The sequence below is a fragment of the Hydra viridissima genome, unplaced genomic scaffold, assembly GCF_058129835.1.
Source record: "Hydra viridissima isolate aposymbiotic clone 2 unplaced genomic scaffold, HvirCarnegie_v1 scaffold_9, whole genome shotgun sequence".
NCBI classification, from domain to species: domain Eukaryota; kingdom Metazoa; phylum Cnidaria; class Hydrozoa; order Anthoathecata; family Hydridae; genus Hydra; species Hydra viridissima.
Window position 1 is genome coordinate 17,690,505 of NW_028324308.1, and position 22,869 is coordinate 17,713,373.

At 29.3% G+C, this 22,869-nt stretch overlaps 3 protein-coding genes across 9 annotated transcripts; 2 read left to right on the forward strand and 1 right to left on the reverse strand.

Moving 5' to 3' along the window:
* Nucleotides 1-236: 236 nt before the first annotated feature.
* Nucleotides 237-1,512, forward strand: LOC149884366 (general transcription factor II-I repeat domain-containing protein 2B-like). Its single transcript, XM_090098749.1, has 3 exons — nt 237-279; nt 412-501; nt 566-1,512. The coding sequence occupies exons 1-3, from the start codon at nt 237-239 to the stop codon at nt 1,510-1,512; spliced, it is 1,080 nt and encodes a 359-aa protein (XP_089954875.1).
* A 606-nt stretch (nt 1,513-2,118) lies between these two features.
* Nucleotides 2,119-4,709, forward strand: LOC149884367 (uncharacterized). Its single transcript, XM_090098040.1, has 5 exons — nt 2,119-2,191; nt 2,351-2,482; nt 3,539-3,852; nt 3,932-4,177; nt 4,339-4,709. Exons 2-5 carry the CDS (start codon nt 2,356-2,358, stop codon nt 4,381-4,383), a joined length of 732 nt encoding a protein of 243 aa, XP_089954166.1. The 5' UTR covers nt 2,119-2,191; nt 2,351-2,355; the 3' UTR covers nt 4,384-4,709.
* A 6,553-nt stretch (nt 4,710-11,262) lies between these two features.
* LOC149884368 (uncharacterized) lies at nt 11,263-21,149 on the reverse strand. 7 transcript variants are annotated; one of them, XR_016455758.1, is made up of 5 exons: nt 20,310-21,149; nt 20,078-20,165; nt 19,744-19,996; nt 14,648-14,707; nt 11,263-14,558 (listed from the first exon to the last, which is right to left on the reverse strand). XR_016455758.1 is itself a non-coding variant. In XM_090098192.1 (2 exons), the coding sequence occupies exons 1-2, from the start codon at nt 20,629-20,631 to the stop codon at nt 19,944-19,946; spliced, it is 375 nt and encodes a 124-aa protein (XP_089954318.1). In that variant the 5' UTR covers nt 20,632-21,136; the 3' UTR covers nt 18,826-19,943. The 7 variants fall into 7 exon arrangements, 1 of the variants encoding a protein (XP_089954318.1); XR_016455757.1 differs by having other exon boundaries at nt 19,744-19,966; nt 20,310-21,148; XR_016455756.1 differs by having other exon boundaries at nt 20,078-21,148.
* Between the last annotated feature and the right edge of the window lie 1,720 nt (nt 21,150-22,869).

Genomic DNA, 22,869 nt, shown 5'->3' on the forward strand with positions numbered 1-22,869 from the left:
AATCTATCTGAAGTTTTTTTTTCAAAAACACGCATTTTTTATCTGAAAAGGCGATTTCCTTGTTCGTTTATAGCATTGGATTTAATAGCGAAGTTTTTATCTTAAAAACGGAATTTTTTGAATGTTTATTGCAGGAATGGCCAAAACGTGGCTCGCGAGCCGCATGCGGCTCTTGGAATTTCATTTCGACTCTTTTCGAATTAACTTTACTTAATCGCATAACTTATTTTTTTGAAATGGACAAAGTAAATACTAACAATAATCCACTTCGCTACAACAGTAAGAAAAGAAAAATTGATGACGAGAAAAGAATATTTAATGAAGATTGGACAGAAAAATTTGCACTTATTGAAAAAGAAAATAAACCGATGTTTAATTTTTAATACAACAAACTTGTTAGTGTTGCTACAGATGGTGCACCAGCAATGGTTGGCAAACATGTTGGACTTATTAGTTTATTAAAAATTGATCCTAAGTATCCAGAGTTCATTCCAGTTCATTGTTTGATTCATTCGAGGACATTTAGTAGCTAAACATTTAAATTTTTCAATCGTTCTAAAATCAGTGACAGAAATTGTAAATTACATTCGATCAAATGCTAAAAATCACAGACAGTTTAAAAACTTTATTGATGAATTGGATCTTGCTGACAAACCAAATGACCTATCGTTTTACTGTGCTGCACGGTGGCTTTCAAGTAGTGATGCTTTATATAAGTTCGTAGAATTATTAGAACCAATTAAATCTTTTTTGATTGAAAAGAAAAAGACTTTTGAAATTCTTGATGATATGAACTTTTTGCAAGATCTTTTGTTTTTGACTGATATAATGCAACATTTACAAAGTCTGATTTTATCTCTTCAGGGAATAGAAAAAATTATATCTGATCTTGCTCAGACTATTTTTAGTTTTCAAAAAAAAATTACCCTTTTTCAGAGAGATCTTACTTTAAAAACCTTTAACCATTTTCCTCAAATGAAGATGATTATTTCTAGTCCTTCAATTCAGTATGATGACCATAAGATTGAATCATACAGGGAAAAATTACAGAATTTACTAGAAGACTTTCAAAAAATGTTTATAGATTTGATTGCACTTAAATCATCTTTAGGATTTATAATAAATCCTTTTTTAATTGATATTATTGGTGATGGTTGTCCAATTCCATCAAACATAGTTGAAGAAGTACCTCAATTTGAAACAGAAATATTAGATCTTCAAGAAGATCAAAATCTTCTGATGCTGCATAAAACACTAACTTTATTGGAATTTTGGAAGATAGTGCCTGAGGTTAAGTATCCCCTACTGAAAAAGATTAGCATAAAATTTATTTCAATTTTTGGTTCAACATACACATGTGAATCTTTATTTTCCACTATGAAATTTGTCAAATCAAAGTATCGTGCAAATCTAACCACTGAGCATTTGTCAGAATTACTTAGAACAGCAACTACAAGCTTGAAGCCAGATTTTAAGAAACTTACCAGTAAAGTTCAGAATCTTAGTGCCTGATTGGAAAATTCATAATTTTGTAATTTTGTTACTTTTTTAAAAACTTATGACGTGAATATGCTTCTTAAAACAATTCTATAACTAGTTTTTCTTGTGTGAGAATAAAAGGGAATCAGATTTTTATTTAACTTGATTGAAATGAGTTTTTCGAAACACTCAAGATAATTTGAAATTCTAAAAAAGCTTACATTTAAAGTAAAGTTTTTGACTTTAAAAATTTTTTTTTTTTAATTTAGACATAAAAACTAGTTGTAAACATAAAATTTGTACACAAAATGTTTTTTAGAAAAAGTTCTTTAGAAAGATTTATTTCTTTTCATAAAAGTTTAAGTTTAACTTTATGGAGTATTTTACAGCACTTTCTTGCCACCAGTTTCTAATTTTTTTGTAAGGCAAAATATCTTTAAAAAAAGAATGCAGAAAAATTTTCTTAACGAATTATTTAATGCGGCTCTTCGGTTCACGTAAGCATTTGAATGCGGCTCTCATGCCAAAAAGTCTGGCCATCCCTGGTTTATAGCAATGGACTTTTTTTTTCTTCGCTTTTTACGGTAAAAACTTCGTGTTTTACGGAAAAAACTTCGTTTTTTATGTTTATAGCATTGGCCCCCAGATCAGCAAACATAGTTCGGTGCGCAATCCGATAATCCGATAAACAGTAACGGATCGGCAGTCTCTGGTAAGTCTTTTATGTTATTCCTCGGGTATTTACCTTAAAGTTATTAAGTTGTTGATGAAACATAGTTTTAGAGAAGGGATTTTCCCAAGAGAAACATAAGAGTTTGTTTTATTTAATTTTTATTTTGTTTAATTCGATAAAGTATTTAATTTGCTTAAGTAAAAATGGTTATTTCAAATCATCTGCGTGCTAGATGCTACAAACAAACAGAAGATTTGTTTGATTATTTCTTAAAAATTAACGAATTTGGAGCTTCTCCTCAAAAAAGAGAGTCAAGAGAGTATAATGAAGGTAAAGTATACATTTTTTTGACATTTTAAATTCATTTTCTAAGTAAAATGTATGTATGTGTGTGTGTGTGTGTGTGTGTGTGTGTGTGTGTGTGTGTGTGTGTGTGTGTGTGTGTGTGTGTGTGTGTGTGTGTGTGTGTGTGTGTGTAAAATGATGGATAGATTTATGGATATATATAGATTGGTGGACATAGTTTTTTATCTATATGTTCACACAGTTTTCTTTAACCATTTTTACGTTTTGTGATTTGACTCAGGGTAATATAAAATATTGTTAAAACGTGAATATACTACCAGAATCTTTTGCCACATTTGCAAGATTTTTTTCTTTAAAACTGATTACATTTTAAAAAATATTCAATATAAGCTCTGTTAATTCTGAAAATCTTGAGTCTTTTTCAAGATTTATTGAGAAAGCTATAATGAATAGACCCCACAGCTAAGTAGTTACCTTAACCTTTCTCTCCTTTTGTACAAAAAGGAGCTACATGTTTCAAAATAATATAAATTTTTAATGACATAGTGATTTCAAAATCTTCAAGTGTTCAGTAATAATCTTCAAAGTTCCTAGTATGTGTTTGAACACCTGGCTTTATTTTTTCTCCAAAACAAGACTTAACCATAATTGTTTAAAATTCTAAATGTCTCTCCCAACAAACAACTGAGTTCTATATAAAAAAAAAAGTGTCCTAAAATGATTAAATTAGCAAATTATTTCATTTTATACAAGGAAAATTTTTTTATTGATAATTAGGAAACATCGCTGTTAAATAGGAATTAATACTTGATAGGTTGGATTGAAACAAAAAGCCAAAATTTATAAATAGTTAATAAAAAGGATTTTTATATTCTACACAGTCTGATATAAACTATTTATTTGGAGCATTTCCTCAAAAAATGCAAAACCTTTATTTTATGGTCATATTTGATTTATTCAATGTCCAGTTTGTTTAAACTGATTTTCTTTCTCTTGTTTGGTAGAAAGTTTTTGTAAGTTGTTTTGCTTGTTTCAAACACAGTTTTTATCTTGTGGTTTATAAAATATTAAACTATTCAGGATTACAATGTGACTGTGGAAAAAAATCGGACTCTGGAATGATAAGTTCTACTCAGAGCGCTGGATTTTCTCTATATTTACCACGCTCATCTATTCCTTTCAGTCAAAATGATGATGGTTCCTCCCTTAAAACTAGCTCAAGTTCCTCTAACAATGTTAGCTCAATGGTAATTACAACTCATCCTCACGTAACTAAAGACTTTGGACATCAATCAGCTAATTCAGAACCTACTGAAGAACAAATCAAAGAAGTTGCTCGAGAGATAGCTAGAATAGGAAATGAGTTACAAAAAAAACATATGCAAGATATTGAAGTAGGTTTTAATATTAATGCTAATTAAACTTACTTAATTTTAATTTTTTTATATTAGAGGAAATTTGCATTTTATGTAGAGTATGGAAAGAAGACTTATTGGGCTATTAAGGGAATATGGGACAAAGCTCAGCTATGATGAATTTGCTGTCTATATCAATGGTATAATTGGCGATGACAGAAATGTAGATAATTTTGTTCTTCTTCTGCATCTGAGTAAGAGAGTTATTAATGAGACACAGAGTTTTTGTACTAGTTTTTACAGTTATTTTCGTGAATTTGTTGGTACTGCATTTGCTGATGAAGTTGCACTACACAATGATGTGGTGAGTGTGGATTCTTCATAGTTTTCTGTTTCTTAAACTTCTCCATTACTGCTCACTTCATAATTCTACACTTTTATGTTGTAATATTTCTCCATTTCTCTTTATCATAATATTTGCTTAGATAATAGTCTTCCTAAAGAATAAGGCTTTTATTGACATAGGTTCAATTTGTGCATTCACAACGGATTCAATCAAGTGACGCTTGATAGTCGTTTTTGAGTATTTACAGTATATTTATAAAATGTATTTTGGATTTTTAAATTACATTTATTTTTATAAAAATAGTTATTATAAGACTAATTAATACTCAGTTATTCTGTGAATGAGTTGAGTCAAAATGAGTTGACGTTACGTATAAAAAACTGCGTTTTCATAATTTGATGATAAAAGACTTGCTTTGTTCTTAAAGCACGTTTTTCGTTTCTTTTTTTTTTTTTTTTTTTCTACCTTTTTTGTGTACTTCCACAATTTCTTTTGGAGTACTTTTGTAAAAAATATTGAGTTAAAAAAAAAATGGTGCATGGAAATAGAACCCAACCTTTTTATATTTAAAATTTTTTTTTACTTTTGAAGTAAAAGTGGAATTTATGAACATTTTACGAATGATTAAATTGTTTTTATTTAAAAACTGATATAAAACGAAGTACAGAGAATTAAATTTCTATTAATTCAAACAAAAGATTTGTGACAATGCGCAACGAGCATGGTTCGCAAAAAAAATTAATGTTGCACGTCCATCTCTTTTATGTCCATGAGTTTATCAACTCAATTAACTCAAGATGACGAACATTAGCGATTTATTGTCTATTTCTATACTTTCAACTTCAGATTAGAGCACTTTCAATTGATTTTGAGACCTATATTTTTATACGATCTTAAATCAACCTAAAATGCTGAATATCTGAATTAATCACAAAAATTTTCTTTTTTTTTTTGGGGGGGGGGGGGGGGCAGAAAGTGTAAGCGCGCCCTATATTCTTTAGTTTATTAGTCATATTGCCGATACTAACTTTTGGTTAAAAAAACTAAAATATTTCATTGATTCTCGTAAACTTTTATAAAGACTTGTTTACATTTATGTAAACTTATGACAAAAAAAATTCCATTTATAATTTCATGATCCATATATAAAGTTATAATCTAATTTATAATGATAATATTTTTCTAAGCAGCGATACATAAAATGAGTATGACAGAAAATTTCAATGCTAATCAAGATTATTCTTTTTTGCTTGAAAATATTGATAACGAAATTGAATTAGTTGCGGAGGATTTTATTGAGCTAGACTTGAAGTGTTAACGGACTTTTTATCGGAGGACTTCGAATTAGAGCTCATACCAATATTTTTCCTTTTTACTGAGATGTCGATTATTCAGATGTCGATTGAAGAAGAAGAAACAAAAAAAAAAAAATCAGAAGAACGGCTAATAACTAAATTTACCTGTCCAAAATGACAATAATTATCTTAGAGAATCGAATTTTAAAAAGCACGAAAAGAAATGTTACATTGGTACTAAAGGTGTGTTTATACTCGCATGTTGAGGAACTTAATGTCTAAACTGGTGTAAGAAAATGCGCACAGTTAAAAAATGGCTAGTTAAAGGTAATAGATGATTGACTTTTTATTCTTTAACCTGGATTCTATTACACGCAAGTTAGTACGGTAGATGGTAAATCACAACAGATTTCTGAACATATTAATGAACAATCTTTATGTCTAACAACTTTAAAGTTTTCAACTGTATTGCCTTCTTTCGTTTCAATTATTCCAACATCCTCATTTGATGTACTTTGGAAGTTTTTAAAACAGAAAATTTTTTTCTGATTAGGAAAAAAGATAGTGGAAGTCATTATTACCTTTACAGATGTTTATGCATGAAATGTTGGGGAATATGATATTAGCACATTGAAGATTTAGTTGATCTGCAAGAGATTTGTTAATATTAATGGATAATGGCACTTTATGATTTAAATAAATTAGTCTCCACATGCCATTTGATTGGCAATAACTATTGATTTTAACCATTTCAAAATAATTTTTTTATTTTCATTGTAACAGTCAAAGCCATTTTTTGATGCAAATGCTTTTAACTGTTGATAAATACTTATCGCATGTACTTTTTTTTATTTCTTCCAACTCTTGTGAGTGTGTTACATACGTAACAGGTTTCTGTGTGTTCAGAAAAAGTGAAGAATTTATCACTCCTCTCTACTTCAAACCCTTTTTTTGATTCTATATCTAATCTGTATGAGACCATATAACATGATTTACATAAATATTCAGGATGAACTTTTTGATTGTCTGAGGTTATATCCAGCTTGTAAAAACTAAGAGTTGCTTGTTAAAAGATAACAACAGGTTTTAATTGATAGTGACTATCCTGTTTTATTATCCAGCCTCACCTTTTACATAAATGTTTTAAATATTTCTCATGAAGACTCATTATTTACCAAGTAATGAGATAATAGATAGGAATATAAGATTACTTCTTTTGATATATCTAGAAAAGGTTAAAAATAAGATTGTATATCATTGTAGATGGCTCAAGAATATGCAACTAAAGGTATGGTCTTATGTATTTTTTTAATCATATGTTGTTACTATTAGTAACAACAATAATAATAAAAATGATAAGATCATTATAAGTTAAAGTAGCTTTACATGACTGTTTAAAAGTGTTTTATCAAAAGTGCTCATTAAAAATACATACTTTATATTTCTTTCCAACTTCAGAAACCAATAGTTTTTTACAAACTTTAAGATGCTTTTAGTTATAGTACCTTAGACAAAATACGATTTAGGTATCGAAAATAAGAAAATTTTTAACAAGGTCATTCACGAAAAAAAAAATCTTTAATTCAAGAAAAAAAAAAAAGCGAGGCAAATAAGTTCAACATTTCCGACAAAAATAAGAAATATTCATTGACTTGAGCCTTAAAGTGGGAAGCATAATCTGAGAGTGGGAAGAAAAGAACAATGAAAACCTCTTATTCGACCTTTAAACTATATCATAGCAACTTTAACTTAACAAAGAAAATTTGTTTTACTTTACTCTATCCATTCCAGTAAACCATACATAGCCTTTTTGCAAAAGCCAAGTTTTAGACGTCAAAGTTTAAACAAAGTTAAATTTTTATTTAGCAAGGTTCATAGCTCAAATCAACCTTTTTCAGATTTGTGAGCTATTCTTGATTAATTTTTTCGTCTTTTACAACCATAAGTTTCAGTAAATGCATATTTATAATGGGTTTACTGAGGAAAGTTTAGCGAAACAAATTTGACGAGTAGAAGTCGGAATATTTGTATTAGGAATTTAGAAAATTGACGGTAACAGGCATTGTTTTTGGCAAATTGGCGGCTCCTTTGATCTATAACAATGTGTAGAACGTCCATCTATTAATACGTCCTTGGTTCAATTTAAAAGAATTATATGCGATAAGTTATTACTTATAAAATCATTTCTGCTTTAGATCTATGAAATTTGATTTGATAAAAACTTACGACATGATGCATACAAAATTTTATTTTATACAAACCAGCGGCAGTTTTTTTGCTTTAGAAAGAATATTTTTACAAAATAAAATATATATATATAAAATAAAAACAAAAGTTCTAAGAGATTATCTTAAGTTGTTAAAATTTATATTTTGAGAAATATAAACATTGTGCTAACCATTAACAATATTCCAATTTGTTAAAAGGAGTCGAAGTTAGTTCTTCTATTACTTATGAACATATTTAAGGAATCAAGATCATGACTTCAATTGTTATTCGATTAATAAAAGCGTCGGGCTATCTTGTTACCATTGTCTTTAATCCACGCCCAGCAAGCACACAACGTTGAAATAACGTTGATCGACGTTGATCAACGTTATTTCAACTTTGTTTCAACGTTTTGTGCTGGCTGGGCGGTTATCATGGATCGCGATAATGCCAACCTAGCTGACCCATATGTAACTTATATGGGGTGATGGCGTACATATCAAGGTACCCTGTGATGCAAGTTTTGAAATCATTTTATTTTGTCCGCGGAAAATAACTTTATTTGAATGTTCAAAGTGAGTGAAATTTGGACTTTGTAGTGCGCCAATAAAGACACCTGTAGAATGAGAACCACTTTATATAATTTAATAAAATTTAGTGTAAATGTTGCCTATAGCCACACCACACTCTAGATAAAATTTCAGTCAGATTGGTTAATGGGTTACAGATATATGGCAGTATTAGTTATTTTTGGCATTTTTACGCATGTAAGCTACTGCCAAAATACGTAAAAATGCCAAAAATGATTGAAAAACTTTTCTAAGGATACCTACATAGAAAATAAAAAATATTTGTTTTTGTTAAAACAGAAAAACTGTGAGAAAACCAAATATTTGTTATATTGACTAAGATAATTGATTTAAAAAATTTAGATAACTAAGATAACTGACCGATAAAGAGATCGGATGGCCAGTCTGAGGAAAATCAATCATTACACATTAGGGTTTTTTTTTTGAAAAACAATTGTAATGGTTTTATAAAATTAATTGCAGGGGCAAAAAAAGAGAAAATCTTTATCAAAAGCTTTCTAAAAGTGTAATAATTTTGAAGAGAGAAATATTATGAAGGACAGAATATTGTATATAATATTTGTATATAATATAATCATTTGAAGAGCAGTAAAACTCGTTAGTAGGTCTCATCAAATAATCTCTTCTAAATTGTCAATAAGTGTGACAAGTATTATTGATTTAAATGGTAATAAGTATGTTAAAAATTGTAATTGTTAACAAGTATCATTAATAATTGTTAACAAGTATCATTAATTTAAATAATTATAAACATATTAGTAATTGTAAGTATGTTAAGTGGATTGTAATCCAAAATAAGTTTAGGTTAAATTTTGTTAAAGGCAGAGTTTGATTTATTAAAGTTAGATTTAGTGAATTAACACAATTCCAAATCGTGCAATTCATGATAAAAATTGAAAGTTTGTGTGCTTCCCAGCTAACACAAAACGTTCAAGAAACGTTCGTAGAACGTTAGAAACGGTCGGGCACGTTCTAAGAACGTTCTAAGAACATTTCTAACGTTCTTTGAACGTACTCGAACGTTTTGTGTTAGCTGGGTTGTTCTGTCTGAAAAACTACTTTGCGTCGGAAACAAGAGGAATAAGAAGTTGCTCTCCCCCCCCCCCCCCCCCCCCTTTGTTTGTTTTTAGGTCAATACAAGTGAGACTGGAAACAAAAGGCAGGATGTGTAATTGCCTAATTAGCCGAATTGGTCGTTCAAAGCTGCAAGAAAGAACCAAGTCTGTGTTGCAGCACATGCCTCAGCCATTTAGGAAAAGGTTTGCCACACTAAAGCTCTCAAATAAAGTACAGGGAAAACCTTCAATCTTTAGCAAGAAATGATGCCAAAGCAGCCAAAAAGGTTGCATCTCGAGTTATTTCAAATAAAGAATTATCCCCGACAGAAACTATTTAACATGCTAAAGCATCCGGCGGGCCTCCACTTTCAATAAACCCCGGTAAATACTTATACTTAGATAATTTTTACATGCATATATTGAAAGAAAGTCTTGACTATTAAGAAATGAGACTAGATAGATTTCAGGAAATATATTTTTGACAAATTTCTAATCTCTTTAAAGACGAATAGTTTAAAAGCTTTTCCAAACTTTCTAAACAAAGTTTATTATAATTATAAAATATGCATGTTTCGGTTTCATATCAAAGTAATGCACTGTCACCATCAAGCGCTCCAAAATTGACCACTTCAGCTCTTGTAAATGTAAAATTAAATACGGGCCTGTCAAACAACGGAAACCTTAAACGTTTGCAAAAACTTTGAAGGAAAGAAATGTTAAAATTTAACTCACGAAAACTTTACACTTTACTAGAGTTAAATTTTCCAAATGTAAAAATTGGGTTGTATAGTAAAAGAAAACAGTTACCTTGATATAATTTCCTTTTACGCAATTTATATAATTTATATAATTAAGCGAAAAATTGTATCTTAAAGATTTAATTTTGAATACTTGAATATGTCCATAAATATTATCTCAAGAAATTATTAGCTCGCTATGGTGCTATTCAATCAACAACAAGGATTGCCACTATTGCGATTTGATGAACTGCCTAGCCGTAGCTTTTGCGCTCCACAGTGGTCAGCCGAAGCCAATTTAGCGAATTTGTCCATTAAACAAATTAAAAAAGTCTGACTAATACACTTTTCTTAATATGTTCAACACTGGTTATGAAGACCTCAGTGCTAAAAGTACTTAAGTCACATTTCTGTCAAAATCAAACAACCATTGCTACTTTTCCGGTTAAGCTTTATGTGCTGTTTAAATATAGAAGCTTAGCTATGTACCTAAGTCCCCTTTCTAAATAAACCAAAAAAAAGAAACACCAACTTTTTTGGACAAAAAGTAATTAAGTCCAATGTTTCGGTACTAAAAGTTCTTAATTTCGCTTATCCAATCATTTCGCTCCATTTGGTCAGCTGGTTTTATTTTCTAAGCCTAGAGCAATGGCGAAAGGAGAAAATGTGCAAATGGATGAAAATCAACCTGATTAGAAATTTTTATTGTTACATTAAAAAGCCTGACGCAAAGTATTTGAACGTTTTTTAAGGCAGTATTAAAGTCAACGTCCAAAATAATCAAATTGCGGATATAATGCAGTATCAGAACTCAAATCTTCTGCAGAATACGCCAAAGTATGACGGTATTATAAAAATATTATCAACTAAACCTTTTTTTTATATAATTTTTACGCGTGTCTCGCAATAATCACGAAACTTAAATTAGAATGTAAGAAAATTAAGCTTAATTTGCCAGAAATCTTAGAGAAGTTGCCATTTGATCGGAATTTTGGATGCATCAAAAAGCCTAGGCGATAAAAAGACAGGGTCATTCTCCCTTTGCAGTGGGTTTCCCTTATTACGGGGACAGATCTATCTAGCCCTTTTGATGTGGTGTATGTTGAACAGCTATAATAAATCAAAAATCTTTTTTTTTGGTAGAAACCAGGCTAGCAATGTTAAGCGGTTGAAAATAAAATTCCTTGTAAAATCTCGAAGATAAAACACTGATTCTTTTACTTTGGAGAGACAATGTATTTAACTGGTACAAAATAGAAGAGTGACAAAGTTGCTCCACCAACAGAATATATAATAAAAAAAGAGGTCTGTGGAGAGCACGCATCAATAAACTAACCATTAACAATAATAATAATTACGTTACAAATGCCACATTTAACAAAACCCATTTACAATAATTAAATAATAAATGTCGCTTTCAAAATGCTCCTTTACAATAATTAAATTATTACTGTTACTTTTAACGGTGTTAAAAGAAAACTTTTGGTCAATAGCTGATTTAAATTCAAAAAAGTTCATAAGTTTTTACTGCTTTATAGCAAGTATTTAATTAGGAATAATAATAATTTTAAAATATGAAATGTGATATTAATACTGAGAAGGATAGCAATGTCAGGTTTATTACAACATGAGAATAAGCAGCTAGGGCGTAAAATAAAAGCACTACAGAGAGCAGTTAGAAAAAGCTAAGATATATAACTTACTAGAAAATAATTTTAGATATAACGGGAGATGAAGCAATAATTTTAGGTCGTCCTTACGATATGGGTTGTAGTAAAAAGGAGATGGGTCACGTATTATCTTATTGCTTTGTAGAGCAGCTAGTAAAGATGCGAGTGGAATCGATTAGAATAACTACGGAAACTGATGCAAATGACTTATTCAAAGATCTCAGCGCTGATATACAAGCATTTTTACCTGAAGATAAGGTCTTAATGATATTTGAGGGTATTTATTTTAATGAAGAACAATATAACAAGTTAGAGAAAACATTTACAGAAGAAGTCCGAAGAGGAAAAGTATTGAAAACTAAAAGAAATACTTATTACCTTATGAGTTATATAGACTTTCCTAAGGACTGGAACAAAGTATTAAATTTAAGCCCGCAAGATATTGAAGGATCCGAAGGAATTTGTAATGAGAAAAAGGAAAGGTTTATTAATGGAGCATTAAATAAACTACAAGAAGCAATAACTGATCCAAACACTTATACTATAGCTAGCGAAGCTTTGGCAAGGTTTATGTTTACGATGTTCAATCTGTAACCTTGCACTGCTTTTCCTGAAGAAGGGAACAGTATAAACTATATAATTAGGGTATGTAGCACAAAAGAAGATGCGCGGGAGAGTAAAAATAGGAGTTATGATATAGAGAATTCTGCCAGTGTAAAAATTAGGTTTGATAGTAGGGAGTATTGAAACCAAAGGATCAGAGAAGTAAGTAACAAAGGCTTTATAGTTCAAAAAGTAACCAAAGCATTAAATAAATTTGATAATATAAAAAACTAATTCAAAAAGATAATGTAGATTTAGCAGCTAAAGAGGTTGCAGAGAAAGAAGGTTAAAACATTAAATATAACGTTCAATTAAAGTTAATCGACGATATTAATGCGTATAAAAAACGATATTAGTGAGTATTAAAAAAATGATGATGGTCGAATTCGGTTAAAGATCAGGATGTATAATGACGACTTAGTAACGTCAGGCGCTTTAGGTGAATCAATAAGTTTTCACGTAGTTAAGCAATTACATTATGTTTTTGATTATAGACCTTTAGAAGAATATGTACTTGTTCCATCATTGAAAGGAGCAAAAGTGTGGAGGTATATCCTTCTGTAAGCGGAAAGAAAGAAGCGCTATATGATATAGTAGAAGGCAAGATTTATAGAGCAGAACAAGAAAGTATACGGGGAGGCGACTATAACAAAGAAGTAGAATTAAAGACAGAAGTTGCCAAAGCTATAGAGTTATTAGCAAGAAAAACTATTGAGCATGTATTTATATTCATATTATATTACCTTATGAATCTTTTACAAAAAAAGTTACAGGATATTCAAACCAGTTTAGCTTTAGTAATATTTAAAAAATTCATTGAATTAGTGGCGCTTGATTATGATATAGAAGAAATTTTTGCTAAAACGTTTGAAGCAGTGAATGACAACGATTTTCAAAGATCTGTTTTTATTTGATTACGCTAGCGGTAATGAGTCAAGCGAGGTAATGGCAACAGGAGATTTTAGCGGCATGTACGAATACATAAGTTTACTTATGTAAAAAAAACTTGGACTACAGCATATATTTAATGCTACAAAAAGGTATTTTTTTAAAGAACTGATTGAATCTGTGCCTAAGCAACTTGAAGACGTAAAGTACATAGTTAACAAATGGTTACTAGCTCGTGAAGTAAAAAAAAAATAGATAAAATAGCCTTTTTTGAGGCAACCAAATCTTGTTTTGGACATCATGGAGAACTTGGAAAAAGTAGCGAAGTAAAGGCTTTGTTAGACGTTAACCCTTTACTTCGCGGTGTTGTTGCACAACAACAGTTGAAAATTGTTGAAAATAAAGCAACCAAAGATAGCATTTCATTTACAAACTTCACAAAATTGTTAATCACAGATAAGTCCTTAAGAACTTATATGTGATTAACAATTTTTATCAGTTTTCAACTGTTTTCAACAAATTTTCAACAATTTTTAACTGTTGTTGTGCAACAACACCGCGAAGTAAAGGGTTATAGCAAAGAACTATGAAGAGCGTATGAGTAATACGCTCTTCATAGCTCTTTGGCTAGATGGAATGAAGCGATAGATTTACTGGAGGCTTGTGAAGCCAAGATGCTTGGTGGAGAAAGCTTTTTTAGTGAATAACCAATGCAGCTATTACAAGTGTTGCTGAAAATCAAGAAACAATTCAGGATAAATAAGTTCCATGGGTATTGATCAAAAACTATGAATTTAATTACCGAAATATTAAAAAGAATTCTCAAAAATATTTGCGTTTCTTTTACTAAAATTAATATTTAAAGTGGATTAAAATGTCCTATCTTGCAGGAGATATGAAAGAAGTTGTATTAAAAAGAGAAGATCACGAAAGAGTGCTAAATTCTTTGATAGTTTTGCTTTCTGAAAGGTTATTTCTTATATATGAATAAATAAAAAGATCAAAATAACAGAAATAAATATCTTTGTTAAAGATAATATAACTTACACTTTTTTGCTTAATTTTTTAGACGGTAAAAAACGGTAATTATATAAAAAAAAAACTGGTAAATTTTTACTATAAAAAAATGTTGATTTATCAGTAATTTACCGGTTCCCAATTTTTTTGTGGGTCTTCCTGTAAAGTCTTCAACTATGGCTTATGAAGTGTAATGCTTATGACCTACAAACGAATATTCGTCCCAGCGTCTAATAAAGTAACTTTACCATACAGAAATGTTATAAGAAGTGTAATGCTGATGACCTAGTAGCACAATGTCATTAAGTTTAGTGCTTCCTTTTGTAGTGTTAACTAAATATAAAAGCCAAGGTATATAAACTGATGCTAAACTATTGCCTAAGATTAACAAAATGAATATAATGAGAAAAGTTCAAACCTACTCTTGAGTACAGCCATCCCAAACTCATGTGATATTTGTTTTAACAACAAACCTTTGATACCTTAAAAAATGTAGTAATACTTTTAAACAAAAAAAGTTGTGATGAAAACTAATTTATTATTAGAAAACTAAAAAAACTACAAGTCTTATATAAAAGATTTACTTAATATGAACTTTACAAAAAAGTATAAAATTTCAAAATTTATAGCTATATGCAGTGCAACTAATATGACAAATTAAGATGCACTGATTCTAGGCATAACAACTGTGCTTAAAAAAATTTTTTAATGGTGCCCTCTAAGGAATGGAGTTAAAAGACACAATTGAGTCAACAATGATCAGTTTAAACTGGATATAGAAAGAATCATACTAAGAAACAGCAGATGGTGACACAATAATCTTGAATATAAGGTAAATAAATCTAAGCTTCCTGTTTTGGAGCCACCAATAATATTACTACTTAATTTTTTTACACTGTTCACAGTTTTATCAAAGTTACAGCAAAATCAAGGTATTTAATATAAATAAAAAAAAAACTTATAACTATTACATACTTAAACCAGCAGTACTGAACCTGTCGCCAGCGAGCCACATGTGGCCTGCCAAGCTTTTATGTGTGGACATTTGTCTACAGGAAAGTACTTTTTAATAAATCAGGCTGTTGCTGGTAAAATGCAATGGTCCTTAAAATGTAATCTTTTGGTTTGCAAAAAAGTTTCCATTTTACAAATTTGAAGTTCTCAGTTTGCATTTTAAAAAGACTGTTTCAAGGCATTTGGCAAGAAGAACATTTTTTTGTTACAAAAAAACATGGTTTGGTAACCTGGGTGATTTGTCATGAAAGTGTTATATTGTCATTATACGACCAAACACAAATCATTTAATTACACTTTTCCTAATGGCTCTTTACTTAGATGTGAAAAGCTAAACACCGTGTGCCTGGATGAATCTGAACCTCTATGAAAACACCCCAAAAACTTTTTGTGTAATTCTTTTACATATATATATTAGTTATAAAAATTATAAAAATGAAAAACATTTGTTGGGAAATTTTTGAGAAATGGCCCTTTAAAACTTGCAAAAATAAAAAAAGCCATTAAAACAGGATAAAACTATTTTTCTTATCTAGAGTGTTGAATTTTAAAAGTATACATTCTTTTTCCTCCATTTTATTATATTTTTGCAGAAATTTACTTCCTTTAACTTATTCTATAGCTCCGAGTTTCAATAACAGAGCATTTAAGCCCTAAATAGCAAAAAATGAGCTAATATTTAATAGTTTGATTTTAAATATATATTTTTAATTAAAACATCTAAACAATTATTTAAATATATAAAATATTATTAGGCTAGTAAATATAACTAAAAAATCAAACATTATTTCTGAGCTAATTACAATGCCTCCAAAGTCACACGATGAAAACCGTGCACAAGTTTGTGCAATTTGCTTTTGCTCAAGGGGAAAAAAAGCAAACAGACAAGTTACTAATACACATGATATTGAACTGAAGGTTCATTTGGTGTCAAACTATTCATTGCAAGATCCAAGGTTTCCATCTGGGCTTTGTATTGACTGCAGATTGGACTTAAACAAGATAAAAAATGGAGATTCTACAGTCAATCTATCAATAGCAGAGAACTATGACCAAGAGCTAAAAACTATAACAAGGTATTTATATATAAAATTGCAATTTATTTTTTAATATTTACTTAGTTAATTTTTATAGAAAATCTATCTTTAGGTAAGAGGTAGAGGAGGTAGAGGAGGTAGAGGAGTATTTGTTGTTTACTTTGTGTAGGAGTATTATTTTTAATCAAATGTTACAATTGGATGTTCAAGTAAAGTTTAAAATAAATTGGTAAAATGAGTAGTAAAAATAAATTTAAATATAATAAGGTTTTGCGCATCAATTAAATTACAAAAAAAAACAAAACAAAAAAACAAAAAAACAAAAACATTCAGGGAATAATATATATATATATATACAATAATATATATATATATATATATATATATATATATATATATATATATATATATATATATATATATATATATATATATATATATATATATATATACAACTTAATGAAAACTGCTATCAGTACAATTAATTATATCCGAGCATGAGAACTAAATCACAGACAATTTAAAAGCCTTTTGGAAGACATGAACAGTAACTATAGTGAAGTTCTTATACAATGTTTAAGCAGAGGAACAGTACTTAAATGATTTTAGTTTTATTTTTTTTGAGGCAGGAAATTTTTTTTTTTTTTTTACAAAACAATAAAAATTATAATGAACTTGAAAACGATGGATGGTAAAGTCTTTTAGCTTTTCTGTACAACATCGCAGAAAATCTTAATGAGCTCAATTGAAGTTTACAGTGTAACAAAAACAATTTATTTCACAGATGGCTACTACATTATTAGCATTTAAAGAAAAACTTTATGAAGGCTTTTATAAATATTTTATAGATTGTTGTCAGGAACTGTCTTATGAGTGAACTAAATGTTGTGAGTTTCTCTGGCCTGTTAATCAGTTGTAAGTTGTTTAATTTTAAATGACAAATTGGTTTGGTAAACTTTTTTTTATTCAAAACAAAATGTTTTAAGTTTAAAAACATTTAAATGTGGAATTAATAATATTCAATAAATAATGTAAAAAAAAAAATTGAATATAAAAAAAATCAACTTTATTAAGTTAATTTTTATAAAATTCAATATTACTAAGTTAACATTTATAAAATTCAATTTTTAACATTATTTATTGAATATAAGGTTCAAATGGACACATGAAAATTAAGCATTCTGAAAATGATTACCAAATGAGCTATGCACTTTCTTTCTTTTAGACTTCATACCTGGTTTAAATGCTAAAAAAATCCATTTCATCAACCATTTCATTATTTTATATATTTTTCCTACATCTCTTAATGGTGAAAAAGACTACATAATTGAAACAATGTGTTCAGTTTAATCATTTTCTGTCAATTGTTGCAACTATGTAACTTGCTTTTGTTATAAAATGTGCCATTAACAGGTACTAAGATAAGTGATCAAAATAACAGGGCTTCCCTTTGATTGCATTTTGCTTTTCCATAAACAAGATTGAACTTTATTTATTTGATTTCATTGATATAAATTCAGTGAGAATTTATCCTCACATTTAGTAAGCATCTTGATTCAAAGATTAAAGACTAAAACAATCACCATGTTAATTGCTCTGCAAAGAGTACTGACTGCAAAAAAGAGAAATTTTGCTTAAAAGAAAAATCATGCTCATTAATGCTTGTAGAAAATACTTCTTTGAGAAAAAATTAATGAATAAAATTTTTTTTTTTATATCACAGAACTAAAAATAACTTTTAATTGTGTTTTCATGAAAAAATTCCCCAATTTCCAACTGATTAAAAAAATAAAATAAAATAATGACAGTTGAATATATACATTTGAGTAAACACTGAAGGTTATTTAAAGAGTACAAATCAAGAAGTGCTGTTCATTAAGTATAAATTGAGGAGTGTTTGTTATAGAGTATAAGTGAAGATTGTTTTTCATAGATGCTATTTTTAGTCTGCTTTTTTAGTTTTTATTTATTTAAAACTTTCATCTTGCATAAAAATTTTTGTTGAATTCATCTTTTTGCAGATTGTAAAACTCATCTTGCAGCAGAATTATTGCAAATCTCTGACTACGTCAGTTTGGATTTAAACTGAGTAATATAGAATAATCTTTTCATTTTTTTGACATTTGAAAAACTTTACAGATACAGATTGGTGTAAAATAACAACTCCTCACTTAAAAACAAAAAGGTAAAAATTTGGACTATCCATGAAGTATCAACAAAAAAACAAATTTAAGGTATATAATATTGAATTGAGAGATACCATAAGCTGCAATGTATTATTTTGATTTTTGTATTTCTATAAATCACTTCATGAATATATATATATATATATATATATATATATATATATATAATTTTAAAGGATAAATGCATGACTCATAATTACAGTTTCTTATTAACTAAATGTAGACTGAAGTCACATAAACTCCTGCAAATTATGCTATATTTGCAACTACATTAAAAACAATTACAGAAAAATTTGAGTTCTTCGTTGTCCAGATATTTTAAAAATTTTTTAAATATGCCACGAGAAAATGATAACCCAAAAATTTTATTTTTTGATATTAAGTTCATTTTGTTTTTTTAGCTTTTAGCTAATCATCATTAACATAATAATATGTTTATTAGAGCAATTTTTTTAAGTTTTTTTTCCTTTTTGTTTGGCTGCTGGTAAAAATCATCTTACTTTAATGCGGACAAGAACAGTTAAATTGTGAATTAATATTATTAGAACTTTACTTCCTAATATTTAGCTGATCCAATTAAAATTCAGACAGTTAAATTAAATTTTAGAAAAAAAATTCTTTTTTGTTTTATCTTGTTTTTTCATTGTAATAATTATCACTTTTTATCAACTCTTTCAACTGTAATGGATTAATACCATAGAGCTTTTCAAATGAAGCTTTTTTTATTTTTATTATTGCTCTTATTCACTTGGATAATATTCTCTATATATACAGGCATAAATAGCAACTCTTTTCCAGTCAGGAGATGCATACTCAAGCAATAACTTCTTTACAACTTCAAAACATTCAAAAAGTATTTTTTAAAAAATAAAAAAACACAGGATCAAAAAGATTCAAAATTTAGAAAACTTTAAAACTTCCAAATAAATCTTTCTCATTTTTAAAGTATTTTTTTGCAATTAGATAAAAATATCAACCTAAAGCATGAAATGACTTGAAATTTTGAACAACGAACATTTAGTTGTGATGATGTTGTTCGGGAATACTTTTATCCTAATGCTAATCATAAATGCCCTAAAAATACATTACTTATTTTTTATAATGACATTTGTAGATTTTGTGAAAAACAGGTTATCCCATTGGCTGCTGACAATTTATTCACTCCTATTTCAAATCTTATGTACAAAGACTTAAAAAAACAATTTCCTGAAATTTCATCTTTATGAAATAGTTTTAAAGTTCCATAATTACTGGAAAATGAGTAAAATCAAAGATTCTTACCGACCAAAGCTAGTCTGACCGAAATATCTGCTCATAACATTGAAAGAGTGAACAACCAACTTTTTATAATTTAAAGGATCAACTTCATAGAACTTGCTTTAAAATGCAGCCATTTTCGATTGATTATTACTGTAACCACAGTCAATCTGTTCTACAACACTGTCAATGTCATGCAAACAAGTGTAACAAGCCAACCTCTTTCAATAGGCAGACACACTCTGAACTAAGATGAATTGAACTGTTTCATCATTTTCTGATAAAAGAATCATACTTTTTTTTATATATCATTCATAAAATAATCATTAACCTAAAATCATTTTAAAAGAGCACAGACCTTGTGAGTTGAGGTGAAGGGAGCTCCATGAGTTGATTTGCAGTGCATTGCAATCAGAATACAGAAGTTGATTTCATTTGCAGATTTACTTTAAAGGCACATGAAAAATACCTCATGTTAATGCAAATGAAAGTAGTGTTTTAAGCTAACATAACTATACCAGAATAGAAACTGTCGTTTCCGATATTTAACTCTTGCCTTAAATCACTTATTGATAATCCCCGGCTCTTACCTGCACTTCTACTCCAAGCGTAAGTTAAGCCCAATATTTGCCACAATTGTAGGTGAGATTTCTCAAAGAAGCTGCCTTTTCTAATGTTAAAGGTTCTTTTGCAGCGCTTGACTGGACATCTCCAAATAACTTGATCAACTGACCCATTCTTTGTTTGCTGTGTGCAGGGCACGTTACATACACTACAATTCATGCTTTCAGCGAGTAAACCATAAGTTCTGCACCAGTGAATTGTAGCTTCGATATCGTATTTGAATTTTGCTCCTATTTCTGTCAAAGAAAGTGAGTCAAAAACGTCTATTGTTGGTCTTCGAAGAGCCATGATATGTAGATAAATGAAGAAGCAGAAAAACTATTCTGAAGCACTCCTTTTTATATGACAAACATAATGAAAATGAATTCACGGGGGGTTAACTTGAAGTTTTAAAAGAAAGTCAATAGTTTTAAAGAATTATTTTTATAATTAAAAAATTTTTATCTTGTTTTAAAGTGAATTGTAAAATATAATCAATGAAAGAATTTTTCAACTTATTTGACAAAAGTTTTAAAAGACACTCAAGCTAACAAACTAAGAATCCAGTTGAAGCAAATTGACGCGATAAGAGTAAATGCCATTGAATTTCATTACCTGGTAAGAGAAAAAAAATGCGGTCAATACACCTGATTATGAAACTTAACGCACCGGTTCTTTGTTCTTTTATTCGAAATCTTTTATATAAAAAATAAAAACCAGGCTGTTGATACTTTGAAAGGATAACTTTTAAACAAAAAAAAATCACTTTTCAAGATGGCGAATATTAGCGATTTGTGGTATATTTTTGTACTTTCGACATCAGATTAGAGCACTTTCCGTTGATTTTGAGACCCATGTTTTTATACGGTTCTTAATCAGCATAAAATTCTCTATCAGAATCAATCATAAAATTAGGGGGGGGGGGGGGGGGGAGAAAGTGGAGTAGCGCCGCATACTGGTTCTGGTCAACATTCAAGCATTACCATTTCAAAACCATTCAGGCAAAGGAACTGGATTTCCTTTCATATCTAGCTTTAAATGTAATTCTTCATCAAATGTAAGTCTCAATGTTAGAAGTAACATCCCCTTTATCAAAAAATTTTCTAAGATACAATACATGGTTATCAGTTCATTTAAATGAGAGCACTGCTGTACATAAACTATCTTTAAGATTTCCATTTTTTTTTAAATTGGATTATGTCTTCTGAAATAGTCAGTTTCATCAAGCAAATGATGGTTATATTTAAAAACTGCCAGGGGCTTGCATAAAGCTGAGCTTGATTGAATTAAAGATGGCTTTAATAAGATATTTTGGTTGGTAATAGTTGTTGGTATAAGAATTTTGGAATATTTCAATGTTATACATATACTTCTTTTCAAATATTTATCTTCAAGATGATCGATGCATATGGCTAAGATTTCTGTGAGGATCTAGTCAGTCTCCGTTAGCAAACTCAATCCAACAATTCGAAGATCTAGATGATTGCTGTCAGGTAAACTAAAGATAGTTTTACATGGTGCGTGAATGCTATTACAAGCACATTCTTCGATCTTTCGTGTGCAAAAAGGTGTTAGAGATTTGCAACGTTTTTTTTCTTAATATCCAAGTACTCTCCGAGTAGGTACAAACAGCGGGGCGGGGCGGATCAGCGGGGCGGATCATTAAAACGGTACAAACGGCGGGGCGGATCATTTAAACGTTACTAAAGCAAGTTATATTTTATTAAACGACAAAAAAAAGTATATAAGTTTATAATACTTTATAAATTTTATGATCTCAAAAAACAAAGTAATCCGCCAAATTTGTATCAAGTGATCCGCCTAATTTTATGAAGTGATCCGCCTTGATTCTTTGAATCAAACTCCTTTATATTTAATGATTGTTCTATTAAAAAACAACGTGATCCGCCTATTATATCAAGTGATCCTCCTAATATTTTGATTATTTGAATCTAACGCTATAAAATTTAATGATTTAGTTTAATAAGCAGTTGAATAAAAGAATTTCAAGTAACATTTTGTTTTTAAGCAATAAACATTCACTCTGGCCGATGACAACAGTAGGCGGATCACCTGATATAAATCGGCGGATCACGTTTTTTTTTTTGTAGAACAATCATTAAATTTTACAGAGTTTCATTTAAACAATCAAAATATTAGGCGAATCACTTAATATAAATCGGCGGATCACTTTGTATTTTGGTAGAACTATCATTAAAACTTATAGAGTTTGATTTAAGCAATCAAAATATTAGGCGGATCACTTCATAAAATTAGGCGGATCACTTGATACAAATTGGCGGATCACGTTGTTTTTTGGTAGAACAATCATTAAATTTTATAGCGTTAGATTCAAACAATTAAAATATTAGGCGGATTTTTGCTATAGATTTTCATATTAACTTTTTTCTATTAAACAACTTCGTTTTGAATTACAAAAACGAAGAGAACGGGGGAGGACCAGTAGGTACGTTTGTACCTACTCGTACTCTCCCGCTTTACTTTTTTACCATAATGAACGCAAACTCGTCAAAAGTTATGAGTCCC

Bases quoted from the DNA above. Each gene is read 5' to 3' on its own strand.
- LOC149884366 (XM_090098749.1), top strand. From the start codon at position 237: ATGGACAAAGTAAATACTAACAATAATCCACTTCGCTACAACA. The intron at 280-411 runs GTAAGAAAAGAA...GTGTTGCTACAG, and splicing joins TAATCCACTTCGCTACAACA to ATGGTGCACCAGCAATGGTT. The intron at 502-565 runs GTTTGATTCATT...TTCTAAAATCAG, and splicing joins AGAGTTCATTCCAGTTCATT to TGACAGAAATTGTAAATTAC.
- LOC149884367 (XM_090098040.1), top strand. From the start codon at position 2,356: ATGGTTATTTCAAATCATCTGCGTGCTAGATGCTACAAACAAACAGAA. The intron at 2,483-3,538 runs GTAAAGTATACA...TAAACTATTCAG, and splicing joins GTCAAGAGAGTATAATGAAG to GATTACAATGTGACTGTGGA. The intron at 4,178-4,338 runs GTGAGTGTGGAT...TTATTGACATAG, and splicing joins TTGCACTACACAATGATGTG to GTTCAATTTGTGCATTCACA.
- LOC149884368 (XM_090098192.1), bottom strand. From the start codon at position 20,631: ATGGCTCTTCGAAGACCAACAATAGACGTTTTTGACTCACTTTCTTTG. The intron at 19,997-20,309 runs GTAAGAGCCGGG...TTCTTTTATCAG, and splicing joins CGCTTGGAGTAGAAGTGCAG to AAAATGATGAAACAGTTCAA.